At 39.4% G+C, this 24,000-nt stretch overlaps 1 protein-coding gene across 1 annotated transcript in view; it reads left to right on the forward strand.

The window, feature by feature from the left end:
- Positions 1-24,000, forward strand: part of Map3k15 (mitogen-activated protein kinase kinase kinase 15) — a 160,257-nt gene that overhangs the window by 45,505 nt on the left and 90,752 nt on the right. The window contains exons 5-7 of the mRNA XM_055615731.1: positions 300-468; positions 2,642-2,748; positions 13,535-13,541. Of these exons, the coding sequence (XP_055471706.1) occupies positions 300-468; positions 2,642-2,748; positions 13,535-13,541 (283 nt within the window). The remainder of the gene's footprint in view (positions 1-299; positions 469-2,641; positions 2,749-13,534; positions 13,542-24,000) is intronic.

The raw sequence follows: 24,000 nt of genomic DNA on the forward strand, positions 1-24,000 counted from the left end.
TGTGTGTGTGTGTGTGTGTGTGTGTGTGTGTGTGTGTGTGTGTGTGTAATTATCAGGGGGTTGTATTGAAAATTGTATAGACTGTAACTTCAGCTTTAGAGATACTTATAAGATTGTAATAAACTGAATTATCACTTACTAGTTTATTGCTGAAGTATATAAAAAGGATAGGCATTATCTTATGTTTAGTGGTATAAGAAACCTCAGGAATGACCAAGGTCCCTCTGTGTTACTGAGAACCATGTTTGAGCACTCAAAAGAGTGCATGTATATGATCAGAGTTTTTGTTCCTTCTCCAGTGCTTATTACAAAGAAACCTTGTTAAATGACATCCGTAAAGCCAGAGAGAAATACCAGGGTGATGAACTGGCAAAAGAGTTGACTCGGATCAAATTCCGCATGGATAACATTGAGGTTCTGACATCAGACATCATCATTAACTTACTTCTGTCCTACCGTGACATCCAGGTATGAAGTATGTTCAGGTGAGACTAGCATATCCCTCACTTTTTTTGTCAGGAGGAATTCCTCATACAGAATATGCTTACTTACATAAGGGTGTGATGAAGAAGCTTCTCTATCTAAATAGGTATGTGACCTGCTGATGGGCTATTATGGACAGTTTAGAGATAATTTTGTTATATTAGAGCTGGAGTGAGCACCCCGACAAGAGGTCCTATTGTATTGAACTGCTCAAAAAAACCCAAGGTATGTATGTATATATATACATACATACATACATACATACATACATACATACATACATACACATATATATTTATTTTATACATGGATACATATTCTAGGCAATATGTTATATATTCCTATATATGATATATACATTAAATGTAATACATATTCTAGGCAATACTCCAAACCTTTGTAAATCCTGATTCATTAAGTCCTCTTAACCCTATTGTTTAGGTTTGCTCTTATTGTTCCTATTTTAATTTTAAATAAAGAAATTTGAGGCACAGAGAAATTAAGTAACCTGCTCAAATTCAGAGTGTGGTAAAGTCAAGATTCAAACAGAGGCTGACTAGTAGTTTCATTGCCTTTGTTTGCAACTCTCTGGCATTTTTTTCATGCCTTTGTCATACCTTTTTTCTTTTTACCACCACTCATCAGTGAGAGGAGCTGTAAGTGGACTATGTTAAGGAACGAGGGAATGGAGATGGGTAGTTCAAGGTAGGCATCAGAAGTTACTGGGAAACTTGAAGATTATGAGCTGTGGAACTATGAAGGAAACTGAGGATTTCTCTTCAAAATTGAACTAGTTTTAAGAGTATCTTGCATCTCTTCCTTCTGGAGACGCAAAGGATAATATGTTTTACTTGTATAATACCACAAAGTTACGCTAGACGTTGTTGGTGACATTTCTGTAAATCTGAATGAAAGATGGAGACATCCATTTATGATCTGGACCAAGAGCAGAGTCAGGACTAAGGAACCCATGGCCTGAGTGACAAAGATACTACCTGCTTTTAATAACAGGTTCTATTATGCAAGAAGCCAATGTGATTGAGATTTCTTGAAGTATTTCTTTTGGGTTTTATTGTTGTTATTTGGAGACAGGCTTTGGTGTAGCCCATTGAGTCTTGGACTTGCCATGTAAGTGAAGAAGACTTTGAACTCCAGATGTTCCTGCTTTTCCTTCCCCAATGCAGTGATTATAGGCATATGCCACTATACTCTACTCTTGAAATATTCCTCTGAGTTGCTGCTTTTCTTCTGCCCTTCCCTTCCTGAATGTCTTCAGTTCTTAATTTCCATTAGTAGAACACTTAGGCTCAAAGAAGTGCTGGAAGGTTCCAGGGATAGTCTTCTCCTTTCTGAGACAGCAACACTAAGTTCATACAGATTTCGGTATCAATATCCTCTCTGCTGACTTTGGCCAATAGCAGTAGTTCTAAGCTTGGGTACAGGGTCATTGTTGGTGGCACTGGTAAAATGGAACCCAGCAGAGCCATACTTGGTAGCATTTTAACCTCCAGGGTGATGTATGCAGCATTTGGAAAAGAAATTCTCAGCCTTGGGGGTATTTGGCTCTGCCTGGACAGACATGATATTTGTCAAAACAGACTTGTGGGGCAGGAGTACTTGTGTCTTCTAGGGGGGATGCAGCTGCCCATCCAACAATCTATAGGACAGCAGAGCAGAGCAGACGTTTAGGCCCAGAATATCACCAATGCTGCAGCTGAGAAATTCTAACTTAGAGTAATTTGATGGATTTAGGCAAAGTATGCAGGCTTCAAATATTTTCTCCTTTTTCATGGGGAAGTGACTACATTTTCTTGTACTTCTCTTAACTCATTTTACCACAGTTCTGCTGCTGGTGTTAACCCTCTCACACTCAACACATCTTTTTCCTGTCCCTAGGCTCACTTGCCCCCTTGTTTTTGTAACAATTTTTCTGTTGAACTTTTTGTGCCCTTTGGTAGCAGGAATTCCTCTCTGTCTCATTTATCTTTTCTGATATATTTTTCTCTGTACTTGTCAAGACTGCAATTAACTTCAATAAATATTTGCAAAAAAGGTTTATCATTAAATTTGGAGGCTGTTGTAGGTTTATAACTATTTGGAAAAATCTCTGAAGAGCTGTTTCCTGTCTCTCTCACTCTCTGAGACCTTTTGCCAACAGGACTATGATGCAATGGTCAAGCTGGTAGAAACACTGAAGATGCTGCCTACGTGTGATTTGGCTGATCAGCACAACATTAAATTCCACTATGCATTTGCACTGAATAGGTAAGAATGACTGTGTATAGGGTTCGGGAACATGTGACCTGTTAAATTCTTCTGTTGTCTTTTCAGCATTCACCAAATATGAACCACATCATATGCTAACTTCCAAATGTATGGCAATATAATTGATGCTTTACTTTTGAGACATTTTTAAAAATATTTTTATTATTATCATTTATTACAATTTATTAAATTTGTATTCCGGCTCTGTCTCCTCCCAATCTCCTTCCCATATGCCCCTCCCCAGTCCACTGATAGAGAAGGACCTCCTCCCCTTCCCTCTGACCCCAGCCTATCAGGTCTCATCAGAAGTGGCTTCATTGTCTTCCTCTGTGGCCTGGCAAGGCTGCTCCCCCAAGGAGGCAGTGATCAGAGAGGCTGCCACTGAGTTCATGCCAGAGAGAGTCTTGTTCTCCTTACCAGGGACTCCACTTAAAGACTGAGTCTATGGGCTATATCTGAGTCAGGGTTTTACATCCTTCACCATGCATTATCCTTGGTTGGGGTATCATTTTCTTCAGGATCTCCAGGGCTCTTGTTTTTATGGCTCTGTTGGTCTCCTTTTGGAGCTCCTGTCCCCTCCAGGTCTTTCTATCTCCCCCTTCTTTCATAAGACTTACATGCATTCTACTCAAAGTTTGGCTATGAGTCTCAGCCTCTAATTCAATACTTCGATCAGTAGAGTCTTTCAGAAGCTGACTGTGGTAGGTTCCTGTCCTGTTCCCTATCTTCTCCTGCTTCCAATGTCTATGGTGTTTGTCCTTCTGAATGAGGATTTATCATTTTCCCTAGGGTCTTCCTTGTTGTTTAGCTTCTTCAGGAGTATAGAATTTCGTATATTTCTCCTATATTATATGGCTAATATCCACCTATGAGTGGGTATATGCCATGTATCTTTCTGTATATCTTTCTGCTTCTGGGTTACCTCACTCAAGGTAATCTTTCCTAGTTCCCACCATTTGCCTACAAATTGCATGATTTCCTTGTTTTTAATAGCTGAGTAGTATTCCATTGTGTAAATGTACTACAATTTCTGTATCTATTTCTCCATTGAGGTATAAGTAGGTGGTCTCCAGCTTCTGGCTATTTCGAATAGAACTGCTGTGAACATGGTTGAGAAAATGTCCTTGATATATAGTTGAGCATATTTTGAATATATGCCTAAGAATGGCATAGCTGGATCTTGAGGTACTATTATCCCTAATTCTCTGAGAAAGTGCCAGGGTGATTTCCAAAGTGGTTGTGAAAGTTTACATTCCCACCTGCAAGAGAGGAGGATTCCCCTTTCTCCACATCCTCTCCAGCAGGTGTTTTCACTTGAGATTTTAATCTTAGCCATTCTGATGGATATAAGGTGAAATCCCAGGGTAGTTTGGATTTGCATCTCCCAGATGACTAAGGACATTAGTTAAACAATTCTATAAGTGTTTCTCTGCCCTACAGTATAACTCTATTGAAAATTCTCTGTTTAGCTCTGTACCCCATTTTAATTGGATTACTTGTCTTCTTTGGTGTTTAAGTTCTTAAGTTCCTTTTATATTCCAGATATTAGTTCCCTGGCAGCTATAGAGTTGATGAAAATCCTTTCTCAATCTGTAGGCTATCATTTTATTCTGACAACAGTTTCCTTTGCTTTACATAAGCTTTTCAGTTTCATGAGGTCCCATTGTTGATCTTAGAGCCTATGCTTTGGTATTCTGTTCAGGGAGTTGACTCTTGTGCCAATGAGTTCAAAGATCTCCACTTTTTCTTCTAACAGGTTTAGTGTGTCTGGTTTTATGTTGAGGTCTTTGATCCACTTATACTTTGGTTTTGTGCAGGGTGAGAAATAATGAATCTATTTGCATTTTTCTACATGTAGACATCCAGTTAGACCAGCACTATTTGTTGAAGATGCTATCTTTTTTTTTTTTTCCATTGTATGGTTTTGGCTTCTTTGTCAAAAATCAGTTATCTGTAGGTGTGTGGGTTTCTCTCTGGGGCTTCTACTCTATTCCACTGACCCATCATTCTGTTTCTATGCTATTACCATGCAGTTTTTATTACTGTTGCTCTATAGTACAGTTTGAGATCAGGGATGGAGATAACTCTAGAAGATCTGTTATTGTACAGGGTTGTTTTACCAATTCTGGGGATTTTTTTTTTGTATGAAACTGAGAATTGTTCTTTCAAGTTCTGTAAGAAATTGCATTGGTATTTTAATGGGAATTGCACTGAATTTGTAGATTGCTTTTGGCAGGATGGCCATTTTCACTATGTTAATCCTACTGATCCATGAGCATGGGAGATCTTTCCACCTTCTGATATCTTCTTCAATTTCATTCTTCAGAAACATGAAGCTTTTTTCAAACAGGTCTTTCACATGCTTGGTTAGAGTCACACCAAGGTATTTGTGGCTATTGTAAAGGGTATTGTTTCTCTAATTTCTTTATCGCCCTTTTTCTCTTTTGAATACAGCAGGGCTACTGATTTTTTTGGGGGTTAGTTTTTATCCAGCCACTTTGCTGAAGGCATTTATCAGAGGCAGGAATTCCCTGGTAGAATTTTTGGGGTCATTCATGTCATATCATCTGCACTATCATCATATCATCATCACTATCATATCATCTGCAAATAGTAATATTTTGACTTCTTCCTTTCCATTGTGTATTCCCTTGATCTCCTACTCTAACTAGGTCTTCAAGTCCTATTTTTAAGAGATACGGAGAGTATAGGCAACCTTGCCTTGTCCCTGATTTCAGTGGGATTGATTTAAGTTTCTCTCCATTTAGTTTGATGCTATCTATAAGCTTGCTGTATATTGTCTTTACTATATTTAGGTATATGCCTTGTGTTCCTGATCTCTCCAAAACTAAGCATGAATGGGTGTTGGATTTTGTCAAATGCTTTTCTAACATTTAAGGAGATGAGTGAGTGTGTGTGTGTGTGTGTGTGTGTGTGTGTGTTTTGGTTTGTTCTGTTTTTCCATCAGTTTGTTGATATGGTGGATTACATTGACAGATTTTCATATATTGAACCACCCTTGCATGCCTGGGATAAAACATACTGGTCATGGTGTATTATATCTTTTATGTGTTCTTGGATTCATTTTGCCAGTATTTTATTGAGTAATTTTGCATCAGTGTTTATAAGAGAGATACATCTGATATTTTCCCTATTTTTTGGGTCTTTGTGTGGTTTAGATATCAAGGTGACTGTGGCCTCATAGAGTGAGTTTGACAATGTTCCTTCTGTCTCTATATTGTGGAATCGTTTGAAGAGATTTAGCATCAGCTCTTCTTTGAAGGTCTGGTAGAATTCTGTGATGTAACCATCAGACCATGGGTTTTTTTTTTTTTTTTTTTTTTTGACATGGAGAGTTCTGAGGACTGTTTCTATTTCCTTGGGGGATATAGGACTGTTTAATCTATTTACCTGGTCTTGGTTTAGCTTTGGTAAATGGAATCTATCAAGAAAATTCTCCATTTTATTTAGATTATCAAATTTTGTGGTGTGTAGGCTTTTGAAGTAAGATCTAATGATTCTTTGAATTTCCGCAGTGTTTGTAGTTATGTCTCCCTTTTCCTTTCTGATTTTACTGATTTGGATAGTGTCTCTCTGCCTTTTAGTTAATTTGGTTAAGAGATTGTCTATCTTGTTGATTTTCTCAAAGAACCGGCTCTTGATTTCATTGATTCTTTGAATTGTTTTATTTGTTTCTAATTTATTGGTTTCAGCCCTAAGTTTGATGATTTCCAACCTTCTCTTCCTCTTGGGTGTATCTACTTTTTTTTTTTTCTAGGACTTTCAGGTGTGCTGTTACATTGCTTGTATGAGATATCTCAAACTTCTTTCAGAAGGCACTTAGTGCTATGAACTTTCCTCTTAGCACTGCTTTCATTGTGTCCCATAATTTTGGGTAAGTTGTTCCTTCGTTTTCATTGAATTTTAGGAAGAGACATATATTCTAACTATGATATTAGACATATAAAATAATCCTAAAAGTCCAGGCATGGCAATGCACACCTTTATTTCCTGAGTTCTAGAGGCGGGGACAGGCAGATTTCTAAGAGTTCAAGGCCACCCTGGTCTATATAGCAAGTTCTAGGCCACAGAGGTCTACATAATGAGGCTATCTCATAAAATGAAAGACAGAAAGAGAGAGGGGGGGGAGGGACAGAGGAAGATTGAGAGAGATGCCTGCCTTCCTTGGTTTAGGCAGCAGGCTGGAAGAGCCCTGCCATGGGTCCATGCTCTAAATGGGGGGGAGACAATGTACCTTCCTACCTGAGTCCCACCATTCCACGGGCTTCCACACAACAGAAAGAAAGAGAGAGAGAGAGAGAGAGAGAGAGAGAGAGAGAGAGAGATTGACATCCTGATAGTTTAGGGAAATAGGTGGTTTAATGAAGTGCTGTCCAAAGTGATACAGAAGTATAGCAGAGGTAGGGAGTTATTTTGTTTGGGGGTAGAAAAACTTCTCTGTATTTTCTTGTCTAAGTTTTGAAGAGTTATATCATGTGTGGGAGAGGTAAGATGTGGAGGACAGAGAAAGACCATTTCATTCTGCTGGAATGTGAGTATAGAATTCTTTTTGGTACAAGGTACATCAAAGTAATGTTCAGTGCAACCAGAACACAAGATGTAAGTGAAAGCAAGATATAAACATATATGTGAAAGCAAAGTTAAGCATAAAGAATGAGATCACATACCTGAAAAGGTATTGCCAAGCAGTGGTGGTACACACCTTTAATACCAGCAAGGGGGTGGGGAGGGAGCTGGACAGTGGCAGTTTTATCTCTGTGAATTCAAAGCCAGCCTCATTTACAGAGCTAGTTCAAGGACAGTCAGGGATACACCAAGAAACCCTGTCTCAAAAAACTGAAAAAAAAAAAAAAAAGGAAGAAAAGTAAAATGTGTTCATGGTCTCTTTTAGGCTATGGGGAACCACCCAAAGAAACAGCATTGATGCTTCATGATAGATAAATGTGGTGTCTTGGTTAGGGTTTCTGTTCCTGCAGTGAACACCATGACAAAAAAAAAAAAAGCAAGTTGGAGAGGAAAGGGTTTATTAGGCTTATACTTTCATATCACTGTTCATGATCAAAGGGAGTCAGGGCTAGAACTCAAACAGGAAGAAACTGGAGGCAGGAGCTGAAGCAAAGACTATGGAGAGGTCCTGTTTACTGCTTACTTCCCCTGGTTTGCTCAGCCTGCTTTATTATAGAACCCAGGGCCAAGAGCCCAAGATGGCACCACCCATAAGTGGCTAGTTCCTCCCATCAATCACTAATTAAGAAAATGCCGCTGGTTGTGGTGGGGCACACTGGTAGGATTTGCTGAAGGAGGCAGAGGCAAGAGGATCACGAGTTTGAGGCCCACCTGGGCTACACAGTTTAGGAGACAACTTCCTGAACAGAACACCAACAGCACAGGCTCTAAGGGCAACAATCAATAAATGGGACCTCATGAAACTGAAAAGCTTCTGTAAAGCAAAGGACACTGTCATCAAAACAAAATGACTCCTACAGATTGGGAAAGAATCTTCACCAACCCTCTATCTGATAGAGGGCTAATATCCAGTAAAAATAAAGAACTCAAGAAGTTAAACAGCAACAAATCAAGTAATCCAATTAAAAAATGGGGTACAGAACTAAACAAAATTCTCTGTAGAGGAATATCATATGGCAGAGAAATACTTAAAGAAATGTTCAACATCCTTAGTCATCAGGGAAATGCAAATCAAAACAAACCTGAGATTTCACCTTACACCCACCAGAATGGCTAAGATTAATAGCTCAGGTGACAACACATGCTAGAGACGATGTGGAGAGAAGGGAACCCTCCTCCATTGCTGGTGGGAATGTAAAATCTGGAAATCAATCTGGAGCTTTCTCAGACAGTTAGGAATAGTGCTTCCTCAAGATCCAGCTATACCACTCCTAGGCATATATCCAAAAGATGCTCAAGTATACAACAGGGACATCTTCTCAACCATGTTTGTAGCAGCTTTATTTGTAATAGCCAGAAGTTGGAAACAGCCCAGATGTCCCTCAGTTGAGGAATGGATACAGAAATTATGGTACATCTACACAATGGAATATTACTCAGCGATAAAAAATAAGGAAATCATGAAATTTGCAGGCAGATGGTGGGAACTGGAAAAGATCATCCTGAGTGAGGTATCCCAGAAGCAGAAAAACACACATGGTATCTACGCACTTATAAGTGGATATTAGACATATAATATAGGATAAACATACTAAAATCTGTACACCTAAGGAAGCTAATCAGGAAGGAGGACTCTGGCTAAGATGCTCAATCCCCATTCAGAAAGGCAAAGAGGATGGACATCAGAGGAAGGAGAAAACAGGGAACAGGACAGGAGCCTACCACAGAGGGCCTCTGAAAGGCTCTACCCTGCAGGGTATCGAGGTAGATGCTGAGACTCATAGCCAAACTTTGGGCAGAGTACAAGGAATCTTATGAAAGAAATGGGAGATAGTAAGAACTGGAGAGGACAGGAGCTCCACAAGGACAGCAACAGTTCCAAAACTCTGGGCACAGGGATCTTTTTTGAAACTGATACTCCATCCAAGGACCACTCATGGAGATGGCCTGGAACCCCTGCACAGAGATAGTATGGCAATTCAGTATCCAAGTGGCCTCCATAATAATGGGGACAGGGACTGTCTCAGACATGAACTGATTGGTCTGCTCTTTGATCACCTCCCTCTGAGGAGGGAGCAGCCTTACTGGCCACAGAAGAAGACAATGCAGCCACTCCTGATGAGACCTGATAGACTAGGATCAGAGGGAAGGGGAAGAGGACCTCCCTTTTCAGTGGACTGGGAGAGGGACATGGGTAGGGAAGAAGGAGGATGGTATTAGGAGGGGAGGAGAGAGGGAGGCACAGGGGGGATACAAAGTGAATAAACTGTAATTAATAAAAAAATTAAAAATAAAAAAGAATCTAAAAAAAAAGAAAATGCCTTAGCTTTCCTACATCCTAATCTTTTTTCCCTTTTCTTTTCTCATCTATCTATCTATTCATTCACTTTACATACTGATTTTTAATTTCTTTTATTTATTACAATTTATTCACTTTGTATCCCAGCTGTAGCCCCCTCCCTTGTCCCCTCCAAATACTATCCTCCCTTCCTCATCTCTCATGCCCCTTCCCCAGTCCACTGATAGGGGAGGTCCTCCTTCCCTTCCATCTGACCCTATCATATCAAGTCTCAACTACTTGTATTGTCTTCCTCTGTGACCTGGGAAATCTGCTCCCTCCTCAGGGGGAGGTGATCAAAGAGTCAGCCACTGAGTTCATGTCAGAGACAGTCCCTGTTCCCATTACTAGAAAACCCATTTGGAGACTGAGATGCCATGGGGTACATCTGTTAAGGGGTTCTAGGTTATCTCTATGCATGGTTCTTAGTTGGAGTATCAGTCTCAGAAAAGACCCCTGTGTCCAGATTTTTTGGTTCTGTTGATCTCCTTGTGGAGCTCATGTCCCCTCTAGTTCTTTCTGTCTCCCCCTTCTTTCATAAGACAACCTGCACTCTGCCCAAAGTTTGGCTATGAGTCTCAGCACCTGCTTGAATACCCTGCTGGGTAGAGTCTTTCAGAGGCCCTCTGTGGTAGGCTCCTGTCCTGTTCCCTGTTTTCTCCCTCTTCTGCTGTCCATCCCATTTGCCTTTCTAAGTGAGGATTGAGCATCTTACTCAGGGTCCTCCTTCTTGCTTAGCTTTTTGGGTGTACAGATTTTAGTATGTTTATCCTATATTATATGTCTAATATCCACTCATAAGTGCGTAGATATCATGTGTGTCTTTCTGCTTCTGGGATACCTCACTCAGGATGATCTTTTCTAGTGCCAACAATTTGCCTGCAAATTTCATGATTTCCTTGTTTTTAATTGCTGAGTAGTATTCTCTTCTGTAGATGTACCACAATTTCTGTATCAATTCCACCATTGAGCAGCATCTGGGTTGTTTACAGCTTCTTGCTATTACAAATAAAGCTGCTATAAACATGGTTGAGCAAATATCTTTAATGTGTACTTGAGCCTCTTTTGGATATAATGCCTAGAAGTTGTATAGCTGAATCTTGAGGAAGCGCTATTCCTAATTATCTGAGAAAGTACCAGATTGATTTCCAAAATGGTTGTACAAGTTTACATTCCCACCAGCAATGGAGAAGGGTTCCTCTTTCTCCACATCCTCTCCAGCATGCATTGTCACTTGAGTTTTTGATCTTAACCATTCTGATGGGTGTAAGGTGAAATCTCAAGTTTCTTTTGATTTGCGTTTCTCTGGTGACAAAGGACTTTGAACATTTCTTTAAGTTTCTCTGCCATTCAGTATTCCTCTACAGAGAATTCTTTGTTTAGTTCTGTACCCCATTTTTTAATTAGATTACTTGGTTTTTGCTTTTTAACTTCTTGAGTTCTTTATATATTCTGCATATTAGCCCTCTGTCTGATATAGGGTTGGTGAAGATCATTTCCCAGTCTATAGACTGTCGTTTTGTTCTGGGGACAGTGTCCTTTGCTTTACAGAAACTTTTCAGTATCATGAGATCCCATTTATTGATTGATGATCTTAGAGACTGTCTTGTTGGTGTTCTGTTCAGGAAGTTGTCTCCTGTGACAGTGAGTTCATGGCTCTTCCCTACTTTTTCTTCTAACCGATTTAGTGTGTCTGGTTTTATATTGAGGTCTTTGATCCACTTGGACTTTAGTTTTGTGCAGGGTGATAAATATGGATCTATTTCTATTTTTCTACATGTAGACATCCAGTTAGACCAGTACCATTTGTTGAAGGTGCTGGGGTTTTTTGTTTGTTTGTTTGTTTGTTTTGTTTTATTTTTCATTGTATGGTTTTGGCTTCTTTGTCAAAATCAAATATCCGTAGGTGTGTGGGTGTATTTCTGGTCTTCTGTTCAATTCCAATGAGCCACCATTTTGTTTGTATACCTGTACCATGCAGTTTTTATTACTATTGTTCGGTAGTAAAGCTTGAGATCAGGGATGGAGATACGTCCAGATGCTCTGTTGATGTTCAGGATCGTTTTGGCAATTCTGGGTTTTTTGGTTTTTTTTTTTATTTAGTATTTTTTTTTATTTTTTTTATTATTTTTTTCTTTTTAGTTACATTTTGTTAACTCTGTGTCCCAGCTGTATCCCGCTCCCTCATTCCCTCCCCAACCCCACACTCCCTCCCTGGTCTCCTCCCTGCCCCTTTCCAAGTCTACTGATAGGGGAGGACCTCCTCCCCTTTCATCTGACCCTGTTTTATCAGGTATCTTCAGGGCTGGCTGCAAAGTCCTCCTCTGTGGCCTAACAGACTGCTCCTCCCCAGGGGGGGGGGTGTCAAACAGCCTGCCCTTGAGATCCTGTTAGAAATAGTCCGTGTTCCCCTTACTTTGGAAAACTACTTGGTTACTGAGCTACCACGGGCCACATCCGAGCAGAAGTTCTAGGTTATATCCATAGATGGTCCTTGGTTGAGTGTCAGTCTCAGAAAAGACCCTGTGCCCAGATATGTTTGGTCCTTGTAGAGCTCCTATCCTTTCCATATCATACTAACTTCCCTTCTTTTGTTCTTTCCATATAAAGTTGAGAATTGTTCTTTCAAGGTCTCTAAAGAATTGTGTTGTTATTTGATGGGATTTGCATTGAATTTGTAGTTTGCTTTTGGCAGGATGGCTATTTTCACTATGTTAATCCTACAGATCCATGAGCATAGGATGTCTTTGCTGTCTTCTTCAATTTCTTCAGAGACTTGAAATATTTTTTTCAACAGCACTTTCACTTGCTTGGTTAGAGTCACACTAAGGTACTTTATGTTATTAGTGGCTTTTGTGAAGGGTGTTGTTTCCCTAATTTCTTTCTTGGCCCCTTTGCCTTTGGCATACAGGAGGGCTTCTGATTTTTCTTGAGTTAATTTCATTTAACTTTTATTAATGTTTCATTGACAAATATGGGTGCTCTTGTATTTGAGGCATAGCTGTTTAGAATTGTAATATTTTCTTGGTGGAATTTTTCTTTGATGAGTATGAAGTGTCCTTCCCCATTTCTTTCGATTAATTTTGGTTGATAGTCTATTTTATTAGATATTAAATTGGCTACTCCTGCTTGCGTCTTGGGTCCATTTGCTTGTAAAACCATCTTCTAGCCCTTTATTCCCAGGCAATATCTATCTTTGTGACTTCGGTGTATTTATAGCATGCAAAAGATTGTTGGGTCTTTCTTATGCATCCATTCTGCTAGCCTGTGTCTTTTTATTGGAGAGTTGAGTCCATTGATGTTGAGATTAATGACCTGTGGCTTTTAGATCCTTTGATTTTGATTTTGGTTGTGGTAGCATGTTTGTGTGCTTGGCTACTTGCTGTAGTGAGCTTATTTATTTCCTGTGTTTTCCTGAATGTAGTTACCTTTCTTGGGTTCTGTTTTTCCTTCCAGTATCTTCTGTAATGCTGAATTTGTGGTTAGGTATTGTTTAAATTTGTTTTTGTCCTTGAACATCTTATTTTCTCCATCTACGATGATTGAGAGTTTTGCTGGGCATAGTAGTCTGGGCTGACACCTGTGTTCCCTTAGGGTCTGCATGATGTATGTCCAGACCCTTCTGGCTTTCATAGTCTCTGTTGAGAATTCAGGTGTGATTCTGATGGGTTTGCAAACCCATCATATGCTACCTGGCCTTTTTCCTTTGCAGCTTTTAGTATTTTTTCTTTGTTCTATATACTTACTGTTTTGATTATTATGTTGCGGGAAATTTTTCTTTTTTTCGTTCTTATTTTTTAGGTGTTCTGTAGGCCTCTTGTATGCTTATAGGCCTCTCCTTTAAATTGTTGACATTTTCTTCTATGATTTTGTTGACAATATTTTCTGGGCCTTGGAGGAGGGAATCTTCTTTTTCCTCTATTCCTATTATTCTTAGGTTTTGTCTTTTCATGTTGTCTTGGATTTCTTGGATGATTTGTGTCAGGAATTTTTTAGATTTAACATTTTCTTTGACGGATAGATTGATTTCTTCCATTGTATCTTTCATACCTGAGATTCTTTCTTCCATCTCTTGTAGTCTGTTGGTTATGCTTACCACTGAGGTTCCTGTTTTCTTCCCTAAGTTCTTCCTCTCCATGATTTATTCCATTTGTGTTTTCTTTAATTTTTCCAATTCTATCTTCAGATCTTGAAACATTTTATTGATTTCCTTCACCTGTCTGACTGTAATTCCTGCTTTGACTGTAATTCCTGCTTTTCCTTCAATTCATTCACCTGTTTGTTTGAATTTTCCTCTGTTTCTTTTATTTCTTTCAGTGATTTAATTATTTTCTCTCTGAAGGCCACAAACTGTTTGGCTGCATCTTCCTGTTTTTCTTTACAGATGGCCAAAATCTGTTTGACTTTATCTTCCTCTATTTCTTTACTCATTTTATTTGTTTCCTCCATTATCTTCTGCATAAGCATAGATGTACGGTTATCTTCCTGTATTTCACTTATGTTAGGGTGTCCAGAGCTACTTGTCCCTGGACAACTGGGTTCTGTAGATGCCATATTGCTTTGGCTTTTTTTTTTTTTTTTTTTTTGGTTGTGCTTTTATGCTTGCCTCTACCTATCTGGCTATCTCAAGTGTTAGCTGTTAGTTTCTGATGCCTGTTGGAATCCTGTGATGGGGAGAATCCCCTTATCAGGAAGATGGTTATTCCTGAAGGAGGCCTCCTCAGCTTTTTTTGGTATGGTAACTGAAAGGCCATTGCTTCTAAGGGAATTGCCACAGCTCACCTCAGCTGTATGAACCTGTGTGGTAACAGGGTAGTTGGTAGTCAGGGTGAATGGGGCTGTCCTCTCACCAGGAGAAGTCCTAGAGATAGCTGCCACTGGTTTTCATGCTCTGAATTTAGTGAGCTGCTGCTGCTCTTACACTGTGTTTACTGGACGCAGCCCTCTTGAAGAACCAGGGAACCCCACGGTTTGGTCAGTTTAGCTAGGCAGACAGGTTGCACCCTGGAGCAGTGTCTGGTGGCTGATCCCATGGGTCCTAGCCTTCTGTAGATCTGAGGTTTGAGCTCTGTGCCCCAGTACCCATGAGGTAATCAGTGTCAGGTGAGCATGGCACTCAGGTGTGTGGCAGGAGGTTAGAAGCCAGAGTCTGCAGGAACCCAGGAACTTTTCCTGGGATTAGCCGGGTGTCCTGAAGTAGCCCCTGATATTTCCACCACCATGGGGTTTCCTCCCAATAGGAAGACCCAGTCTGTGGTGTTTTGGGGCCCACAGTTCAGTCTGGGATGGTGAGTAGAGCACGCAGGCGCAGGCCAACAGCTCCATTCTGGTGGACTGTACACCTACAGGAACCCAGGACCTTTTCCAGGTATCTGAGGTACCAGAGGTCAGTTGGTCCCGATTTCTTCCTTCACCGTGGCATTTTCACTCGACTAGAAAACCCAGTCCCTGCTGTTGTGGGGCCCACATTTAAGTCTGGGATGGTGATCAGAGCATGCAGGTGTGTGTCTCTGGGCTGGCGACCAAGTGCCTGCCGGGACCTAGGAATTCTTCTGGGGTGTAGCTGGGTGACCTGAGAATGGATCCAATTGCTTCCCATGCCGTGGGGTTTTCTCTCACCTAGGAAACAAAAAACGTTGATGTTTTAGGGCCCGCAGTTCAGTCTGTAGGTCACTGTGTAATCAGTGATGTCCTACTCATGAGACACAGTGTGCTGCCATCTTGGAGCCCCTGACCCATCAGCCTTCTTTTGTCTATTCTGTGTATGTTTCCTTTTCAGTAAAACCATCTCATTTCAATAGTTATATAAGTAAATAAGCACTCTGTATTACATGTTTGCCGTGAGTAGAAAAATGCCATCTTCTAATTGGTATAGTACATTGTCTCCAGCTACCTAAAAGCAAAGAGAAATCTATTTGTTATTGCTTTCCTACTAATGATGAGAATTATAAACATTGCCAGCTTAGAATTATGTGATTCCAACTTTATCTTAGAGAGGATTAAGAAAAAAGAAAAGGTATAAAATAAACAGATAGTTAATGTGATCTGGGTCCATAATCATATTATTTTGGCATAACATGATACGTAATACCAGCTTTTAAAGCTAAGGTTAATTTAATAATATCATGGCATAATTAATTACAGTAATCTCAAATTTTTAAATTTATATTTTGTGTGCCTACAGGACTACCCAAACAAGCCCATGGATTTGGACTTGAAATTCCTAGGCAATCTCTTTATATTATTTGGTTTGGCATATGTAATTTAGAGTATTAGATGGTAGCTGAATGTTGAGACTGTTTTCATAATAATTTTGTTAAGAAACAAATGTGTTTTTGTATTGTGGTAAGAGCATGTAATCTAAAATTTACTCTTAAAACATTTTAAGCTTGTAGTTAAGTAGTATTGAATACATTTTTACGGTTGTAAAGCAGATATCTAGAACTTTTTATTTCCCAAGCAGAAGTTGTGAATTTATTTTTCAACTCTACTTTCTCCTGCCTTGAGCATCTAATAACCAGCATTCTTTCTACAAATTGAACTACTTTCAACGCCTTATGTTAGTATAGTTTTCTGTTCCTGCCTTATTTGACTTAGTGTAAGGTCAATACCCATTGTGCTATGTACCAGAACTTACTTCCTTTTAAAGCCTGAATAAGATTTCATTGTATACATAGGCCACACTTTCTGTTTCATTCTTTGATGGGTATTTAGGTTACCTTTACATCTTCACTATTGTGAATCCTGCTGCTATGAACAAAAATCCTGAAAAGAAATGAATTACCTTTTTTCCTTCTGAACAGCAGCCTTGCTAAACAATACATGCTTTGTTTTCACTAAGTTTTTGCGATTTCTGTCTCCTCACATTGCTTCTCACTGGCCACCACAAACCTACAATATCATCGTGTTTTGTTTCCTATTTGGTTACCTCCTAATTGTCATTTATTTACTGACTTATGTATTTATCAATAGAAGTTTGTTTGTGAAAAGGAATTGAGCTAATTGAGGGATGAATGAAGGTAGTGGCCATTGTTTTAAAAACCACATGTGTGAGAATTACATACCCACACACATTTGAATTTACACAAATAAGCAAACTTATTCTTCCTCAAATTAATTGTAGTGCAATCACCTGTATTTGACAGCATTTTCTTTATTCAGAGTATTATGAGATCAGAGAGGAAGGGGTTTTTGTATGGTTTGGTTTTGGATTTTTTGCCTCTGGAATTCTCTGAAAGCTAAATTACTAGAAACACAGAAAGTACAATTTTAGTAGATTTTGCAGACAGATATATCTGAGTTTGAAGGGCATCTTGAGATATATGAGAGCCTATCTCAAAAAATAAATAGGTAGGTAGGTAGATAGAAAGAGAGAAAAAGAGAGAGAGAGAAATAGAAAAAAGAAAGAGAGAGAGGAAAGAAGGAAAGGAAGGAAGGAGGGAAGGAAGGTAGGAAGGAAGGGAGGGAGGAAGGAAGAAAGAGAAAGAAAGAAAGAAAGAAAGAAAGAAAGGAAGGAAGGAAGGAAGGAAGGAAGGAAGGGAAAGTCTTAAAGTCTTAAAAGCGGAATTTAGACAGCATTTCTTCTTTGGGACTAGAATATTTTCATTCTTAGAGATTTTTTTTTCCTCCAGATTTTACATCATTTACAGACTTTACCAGTTGAATACCCTTATTAAAAATCAGAAATTTGGGACTGGAAATATGCCCGAGCAGTTAAGAACACTGGCTTAGCTGCTCTCCCCAAAAATCTGTGTTTTATTCCCAACACCCACATGGTTCAGAAAAGGCTCTAACTTTAGTCTCAGAGGATCCGATTACCTCTTTTGCCATTCACAGACACTGCATGTACATGGTACACAGACATATATTCAAAGAAAACACCCATACACATAAAATAAATACATTTTTAAAAAGAAATCTCAATGTCCACATAGGATCCCTTTAAATCTTTTTGGACTCTTAGATTAGGGATACTCAGTCTGAATTACCTGGAATAGTCATGGCATGAAACAGGTGCTTAACTCTGGCTATTAATATCACTGTGTAGTTTGATCTGTCAGAGTTTTACCACTTTTGAGTGATAATGTCTTATCAATTTAAAATATCAAAACTATTAACAAAATGTAGAGATTGACACCAAGAAAATATTTTCCTTCAGCACTGGAAAAAATACATAAGAGGTTTATAGCTGTGTTGTTAGCATGTAATGTTGTTGGGACAGGCATGTGCTCTCTAAGATAACTGATTTTTTAATTAGCATACAAGGTAGTGGATTTTGGTATTTTCATACTTTGTTTTTGTCGATCTTCCCACACTTTGGAAGTCCTTCCTCTGCTTTCATGTAAGATGACTAGTTTGAATAGAACAAGGTTTATTTGAATGTCAGTATTGGAAGGAAAAAGTAGTATATTTGATAATTTCAGAGTTAGTTACAGTATGTGTTAAACATACCTTGGTATGATTAACATAGGGTCTCAAGAATTCTCTATAATTGGAGCTATCCTTAGTCTTTACCTAGATGCTAAGAATTTACCACCTCTAAATGTAACTTTTTTTCTTTTTTAGAAGATTGATGTATTTATTCACTTTACATCCTGATTGCATACTCCTTCCTCTCCTCCCAGTCCCACATCACACACTTCACCCCGTTCTCCTCTCTCCTCCTCCTCAGAGAAGAGAGAGGTCCCCAGTGGGTACCAACCGTCCCTGACACATTAAGGCCTGCAGGACTAGGCACATCCTCTCCCACTGAGGCCAGACAAGGCAGCCCGGTTAGGGGAACAGGATTCAAAGGGAGGCATAAGAATCAGAGCGGCCCCCACTCTAGTTGTTGGAGACTCACATGAATATCAAGCTGCGTGTCTGCTACATATGTGCAGGGGTCCTAGGACCAGCAGCTATAATGCTCTTTGCTTGGTGTTTCAGTCTCTGTGAGCCCCCACAGGCCCAGGTTAGTTTACTCCGTAAGTCTTCTCCTGGAGTCCTTGACTCCTCTAGCTCCCTCTATCATTCCCAAAACTCTTCTATAGGACTCCCTGAGCACTGTCTAATGTTTGGCTGTGGGTCTCTGTATCTGTTTCCTTCCTCTGATGGCTGAAGTGTCTCAGAGCAGTTATGCTAGGCTCCTGTCTACAAGCATAGCAGAGTAACATAAATAGTGTCAGGGACTGGTTCTCTCCCATGGAGTGGGTCTCAAGTAGGGCCAATCATTGGCTGACCATTCCCTCAAATTTGGTCCTTCATTGTCTCTGTACATCTTGTAGGCAGGACACATTTTGGGCCAAAGGTTTTGTGGGTTGGTGTCCTTATCCCTCCACTGGAATTCCTGCCTGGCTATAGGAAGTGATCACTTCAGGCTCCATATCCCCTGCTGCTAGAAGTCACAGCTAGGGTGGCCCCCATAGACTTCCTGGGACCTCTCATACCCTAGGTCTCTGGAGCTTCCCTTATCCTGGGTCTCTGGCATGTCCCAGAAATGCCCCACACCTCTGATTTCTGTTCTTTCACCTGGCCCTACCTCCCCCCCCCCACAAGTCTCCCTACTCCTAATCCTCACCCCTGCTCCCCTCCTTATTCCCTTTCCTAACCAGCTTCTGCCCTCCATCCACCTCCAATGCCTATTTTATTTCCTTTTCTGAGTGAGATTCACACATCCTCCCTAGGGATTGTAGCATGGTTACCCTGTACTTTATGGCTAACATACATTTATAAGTGAGTATTTCTGACTCTGGGTTATCGCACTCAGGATGATCATTTCTATTTCTATCCATTTGCTTGCAAATTTCATGATGTCTGTGTTTCTAATAGCTGAGTAGTATTCCACTGTGTAAATGTGCCACAATTTCTGTATCCATTCCTCCATTGAGAGACATCTAGGTTGTTTGCAGTTTCTGGCAATTTCAAATAAAGCTGGTGGGGCTGGGAGGAGACCACGGAGGGGCACACAGCTGGGATACAAATTGAATAAATTGTAATAATGATGATAATTAAAAATATGTTTTCTCTGTGTTTATGTTTTTCTCTTTTATATATTTGAGGAAAATGCCTTCTCACTTTCTCTTGTGCACTAATTTCTTTAATCTTTTAATGTTAGAGTCAGATATAACCGACTATGTTAACACATCTTTCTTTTTTTGTTTTTATTTTATTTTTTATTTTTATGCGTTGGTGTGTTGCCTGCATGTATGTCTGGGTAAGGATGTGGGATTTCCTGTAACTAGAGCTACAGATAGTTGTGAGCTGCCATGTGAGTACTAGGAATTGAACCTAGCTCCTCTGGAAGAGCAGACAGTGTTCTTAACTGCTGAGCCATCCCTCCAGCTGCTTCTTTTTGTGGTATTAAATTAATCTTAGTTTAATATGTAAAATGATGGGCTTTCTCATAACCTTACTTTTCTTACTGTTGTTGGTTTTATAATTGGTTTTTAAAAATTAGCATACAAAATAATGGGTTTAATTACAGAATTATCAATTTTTTAGATTATAATATAACATTGTATTTTGCTTATGTGTTATTTTTTCCTGTCCTCTCCTCTGCTGATCTCTTTCCTCTCGTGATACTCATTTCTTCTTTCATGTCACAAATGTCTAACCTTTAGACCTTGGCCCATTCCTCTAGCTCCCAGTATATGCATGTTTGTTCAGGCACACACATACATAGACGCCATACATTCCAAGGTTCCTGAAAATAGCTTGGGTCACTTCTCTGGCTCTGCCCACTGCAGTACACTGTCTTCTCTGCTTCTGCTGGCTTCAGTGTTATACTTTTCTGGCTATGAAATAAGTTTCTTGATCAGAAGCAGCCCCTTGTGGAATATTATGGTGGTGGATAAGGCATTTATGTAATGATATCCTTAGCATTGAATGGTAAAAGTGTACTGCTGGCCTTGTCAACTGGAAGCATGTAGTTTCTGGTGGTCCTTTTAGACAGGTACCTAGAAAAAGGCTAGATCAATAGCTGCATGCCATGTACCAGGAGATGTGTTGACTGCTCAAGTGAGGACACCACATTTGGTACAGCAGCTGCAATTGGAATCACTACTTCAATGATTTTCAATAGTCAACTGTTATTCTCTCCATGATCCATCAGTCTTTTGCACTGGCCAGGTAAAGTTAAAGAGAGATGTGGCGGAAACCCCCACCCCTGTATCTTTCAGGTCCTTGATGGTGGCACTAATTTCTGCAGTTCCTCCATGCGCCTGATAAAGGTTCTGATTCACCATTTTCTTTGGATCAGAATTGCTCAGAAGAAAAGTTGCATCTATCTTGAACGTATACATAACCTGTTTTTTTGTCTTTAATCCCTAAATGATACAGTAAAATAAGTATTTATACAGGTTTTACATTGATATGTCTCCATTTTATTTCAAGGACACTTTTATATATACACACACACATTTATACACACACATTTGAGACAGGATCTCATTATGTAGCCCTAGATGGCCTGAAAGTCATTGTATAGATCAGGCTGGACTCAAACTCAGAAATCCTCCTCAGCCTCCCATATGCTAGGATTAAAGTCATATGCCATCAGACCGAGAGTGTTTCTATGTATTTTCACACATGTATTTTGATACCTGGACATCTGTATCTTCATGATAGTAGTGAGTAGTAGTTCTGAGTTTTAATATTGTAGGCTTGTTTCATTTAAAAATTTTTTATTAAATCATCCTTGAAAGAAGTATGTTTGATGGTAGTAAAGATTTCTCCTCACTATTAAAGAGAATTTAAACCAATTCAGAAGATTTATAACAGGTGGGAAGTGTATTATGAGAACAATGATAAATCAAAATGTCTCCAGAGACTAGAGAGATGGCTCAGTCTTTAAAAGCATATACGACTTTTATAAAAAACCCAAGTTCTATTCCCTAGGACCAACAATGGGTGCCTCACAGATGCCTGTAATTCCAGTTCCATGGGCTCCAACACTCTCTTCTGAAATGTGTGTGCATCTGCTCACACGTGATTCATACTCAGTAGACACACATGCATACATAAATGAAAATATTTAAAAATATATGGTCTCAAATATATATAAATATATATATATATATATTTATATTTATATATATTGTCTCTAGACCAGTATGGCTCACTTGGACACATACAGAACTGTAGATTCTCTCGTCCTCTGACCCAGATCTGCCAAGTCAGTAACTCTGGGTGTGAATCCCAACAATCCAGTGTTTTGTTTTGTTTTCTAGTGTTGTAAAGCAAGACACGGGTTTTTGGTAAGTGCTCTACCATTGAGCTATATACCCAGCCCTTGTTTTTAGTTTTTATTTGGGGGAGGCCTTCTTTTCGAGACAGAGTGACTCTGTGCAAATTAGGCTGATCTCAAACCCACCATCTTCCTAATGTCCATTTTCTAGCTCTGGGATTAAATATCTGTACACCATGCTGGGCTTGAAGTTTGTTTTAATAAGACTTCAAGGGTTTCTGATATATGGTAAAGCTCGAGAATGACTGTATTAGAACACCCACCCTCCAGAAAATTATCAGGAGAGTTACTAAATTATTACAAGAATGCATTTTACTGAGGTATATATTTCAAGTAGATGCTACTTTGCTCTGCTCTGATTGGAGAGAGTATTTGTATAACCTTGTAATTCTCCTGAGGTTATTCCATGTTTAGATATTTGTTATAAAATTAAATATCGTGGGGATAAGTAGATAGTTCAGTGGGAGAATATATGCCCAGTATACAGAAGGCCCTGTATTTAATCCCTAGCACCACACATACAGACACATACACATAAAATAATAATGATAAATTTAATCATTATTAATTGTTACTCCTAATATTAGTCATTCATAATAATTATTAAATGGAACTAAAATATCTCAAATAAAATACAAGAAAACCCATATTATGGCAAAAATATATTCTTCAGTATTCAAAAGAAAGTTATTCATGTTTTACTAGTGATTGAAAAAACACAAGATGAATTTCTAATCTATAGCCCTTTGCCCATTTTTCCAGTTCCCAGTATGTGCATGTTTGTTCAGGCACACACATACACAGACTCCATATATTACAAGGATCTCTTATACCATTTTCTTTCCTCAGTTCCCAGCAAGAATTCTTCCTAGCGACAGCTTAACATAGCTCTTGACTCCCTTGACTCCCAGGTACCATTTCTTTTTCTCTTTCATTCTCTAATCCCTAGTATTTACTCCCTTTCCAATGTCCATCAGTCCAAGTTGAATCACTTTTTTAATTATTTTTACTTATTTATGAAGACTTACTTATTATTTATACAGTATTCTGCCTGCATGTGTGCCTGCAGGCAAGAAGAGGGTGCTAGGTCTCATTATAGATGGTTATGAGCCACCATGCGGTTGCTGAGAATTGAACTCAGAACCTTTGGAAGAACAGGCATTACTCTTAACCTCTGAGCCATCTCTCCAGCCCCCTCTGACTCGCTTTTTGAAGTCCTGAAACTCTTTCTACCTGAATTCTGCATCTATGTAACCAGAACCCAAGAATTTGCATACTCCAGACTAGACAGACTATATAAGGGAAGTCAAGAAATTGCTTCTGTTTAAAAATTATTTTTGACATTAGATGTATATTCTAGGGTCCATCACACAAATGACATTCCTGTAGTAGGAGGAACAGGTCTCCAGACCTCAGCAAACTGACCCCATAATGGTAGTGTCATTCAGGTCAGGAAACTCATCACCTAGACAGCACCATCTGCAAATGAAAACAAAGACCTAATCCATCAGAGTACCTAGTTCTGGGAAAGTTCTTTGGTGTATTAACCTTGCCTTTTTGGCTTCAGTAGTTCTGCTTCTGGCTCACTGTTCTTGCTAACTGAGGTATGTCAACCCAGGATGTGTGTGTTCTTAAAAGCTCACCCTGAGAAAGGCTCAATGCTACATGGGATCTCGGATACCCAGGATAGTTGCCAGTTGGCTAATGAAGACTCTTGATTGGCTTAAACCCCTGTCAGAGGGGTCTTCTCAGCTGGATATCCCACAACATTAACCACACAAAACACGAACAGGATTCCTACCATTTTCTCCAGAAATAATTTCTCTAATAGTCTTACCCAAAACCAGCAGATGCTTCTTATGTACCCTGTATAGCAATGTCCAGCCTGTGTTTTCTGGTGGAGGAATGACACAGAGGGAGGGCAGACATCCCAAAGTCTAACCTCATTGGAAATTTCCAGACAGTAAATCAATGAGATGCCTCAAGCAGATAACCCCCCTGCCTCACCCACAGGCCAGCTCCATAGTCAACTTTATTCCCCAAA

This window comes from Psammomys obesus, unplaced genomic scaffold (genome assembly GCF_907164565.1).
Source record: "Psammomys obesus unplaced genomic scaffold, mPsaObe1.curated_primary_1811, whole genome shotgun sequence".
Lineage (NCBI taxonomy): Eukaryota > Metazoa > Chordata > Mammalia > Rodentia > Muridae > Psammomys > Psammomys obesus.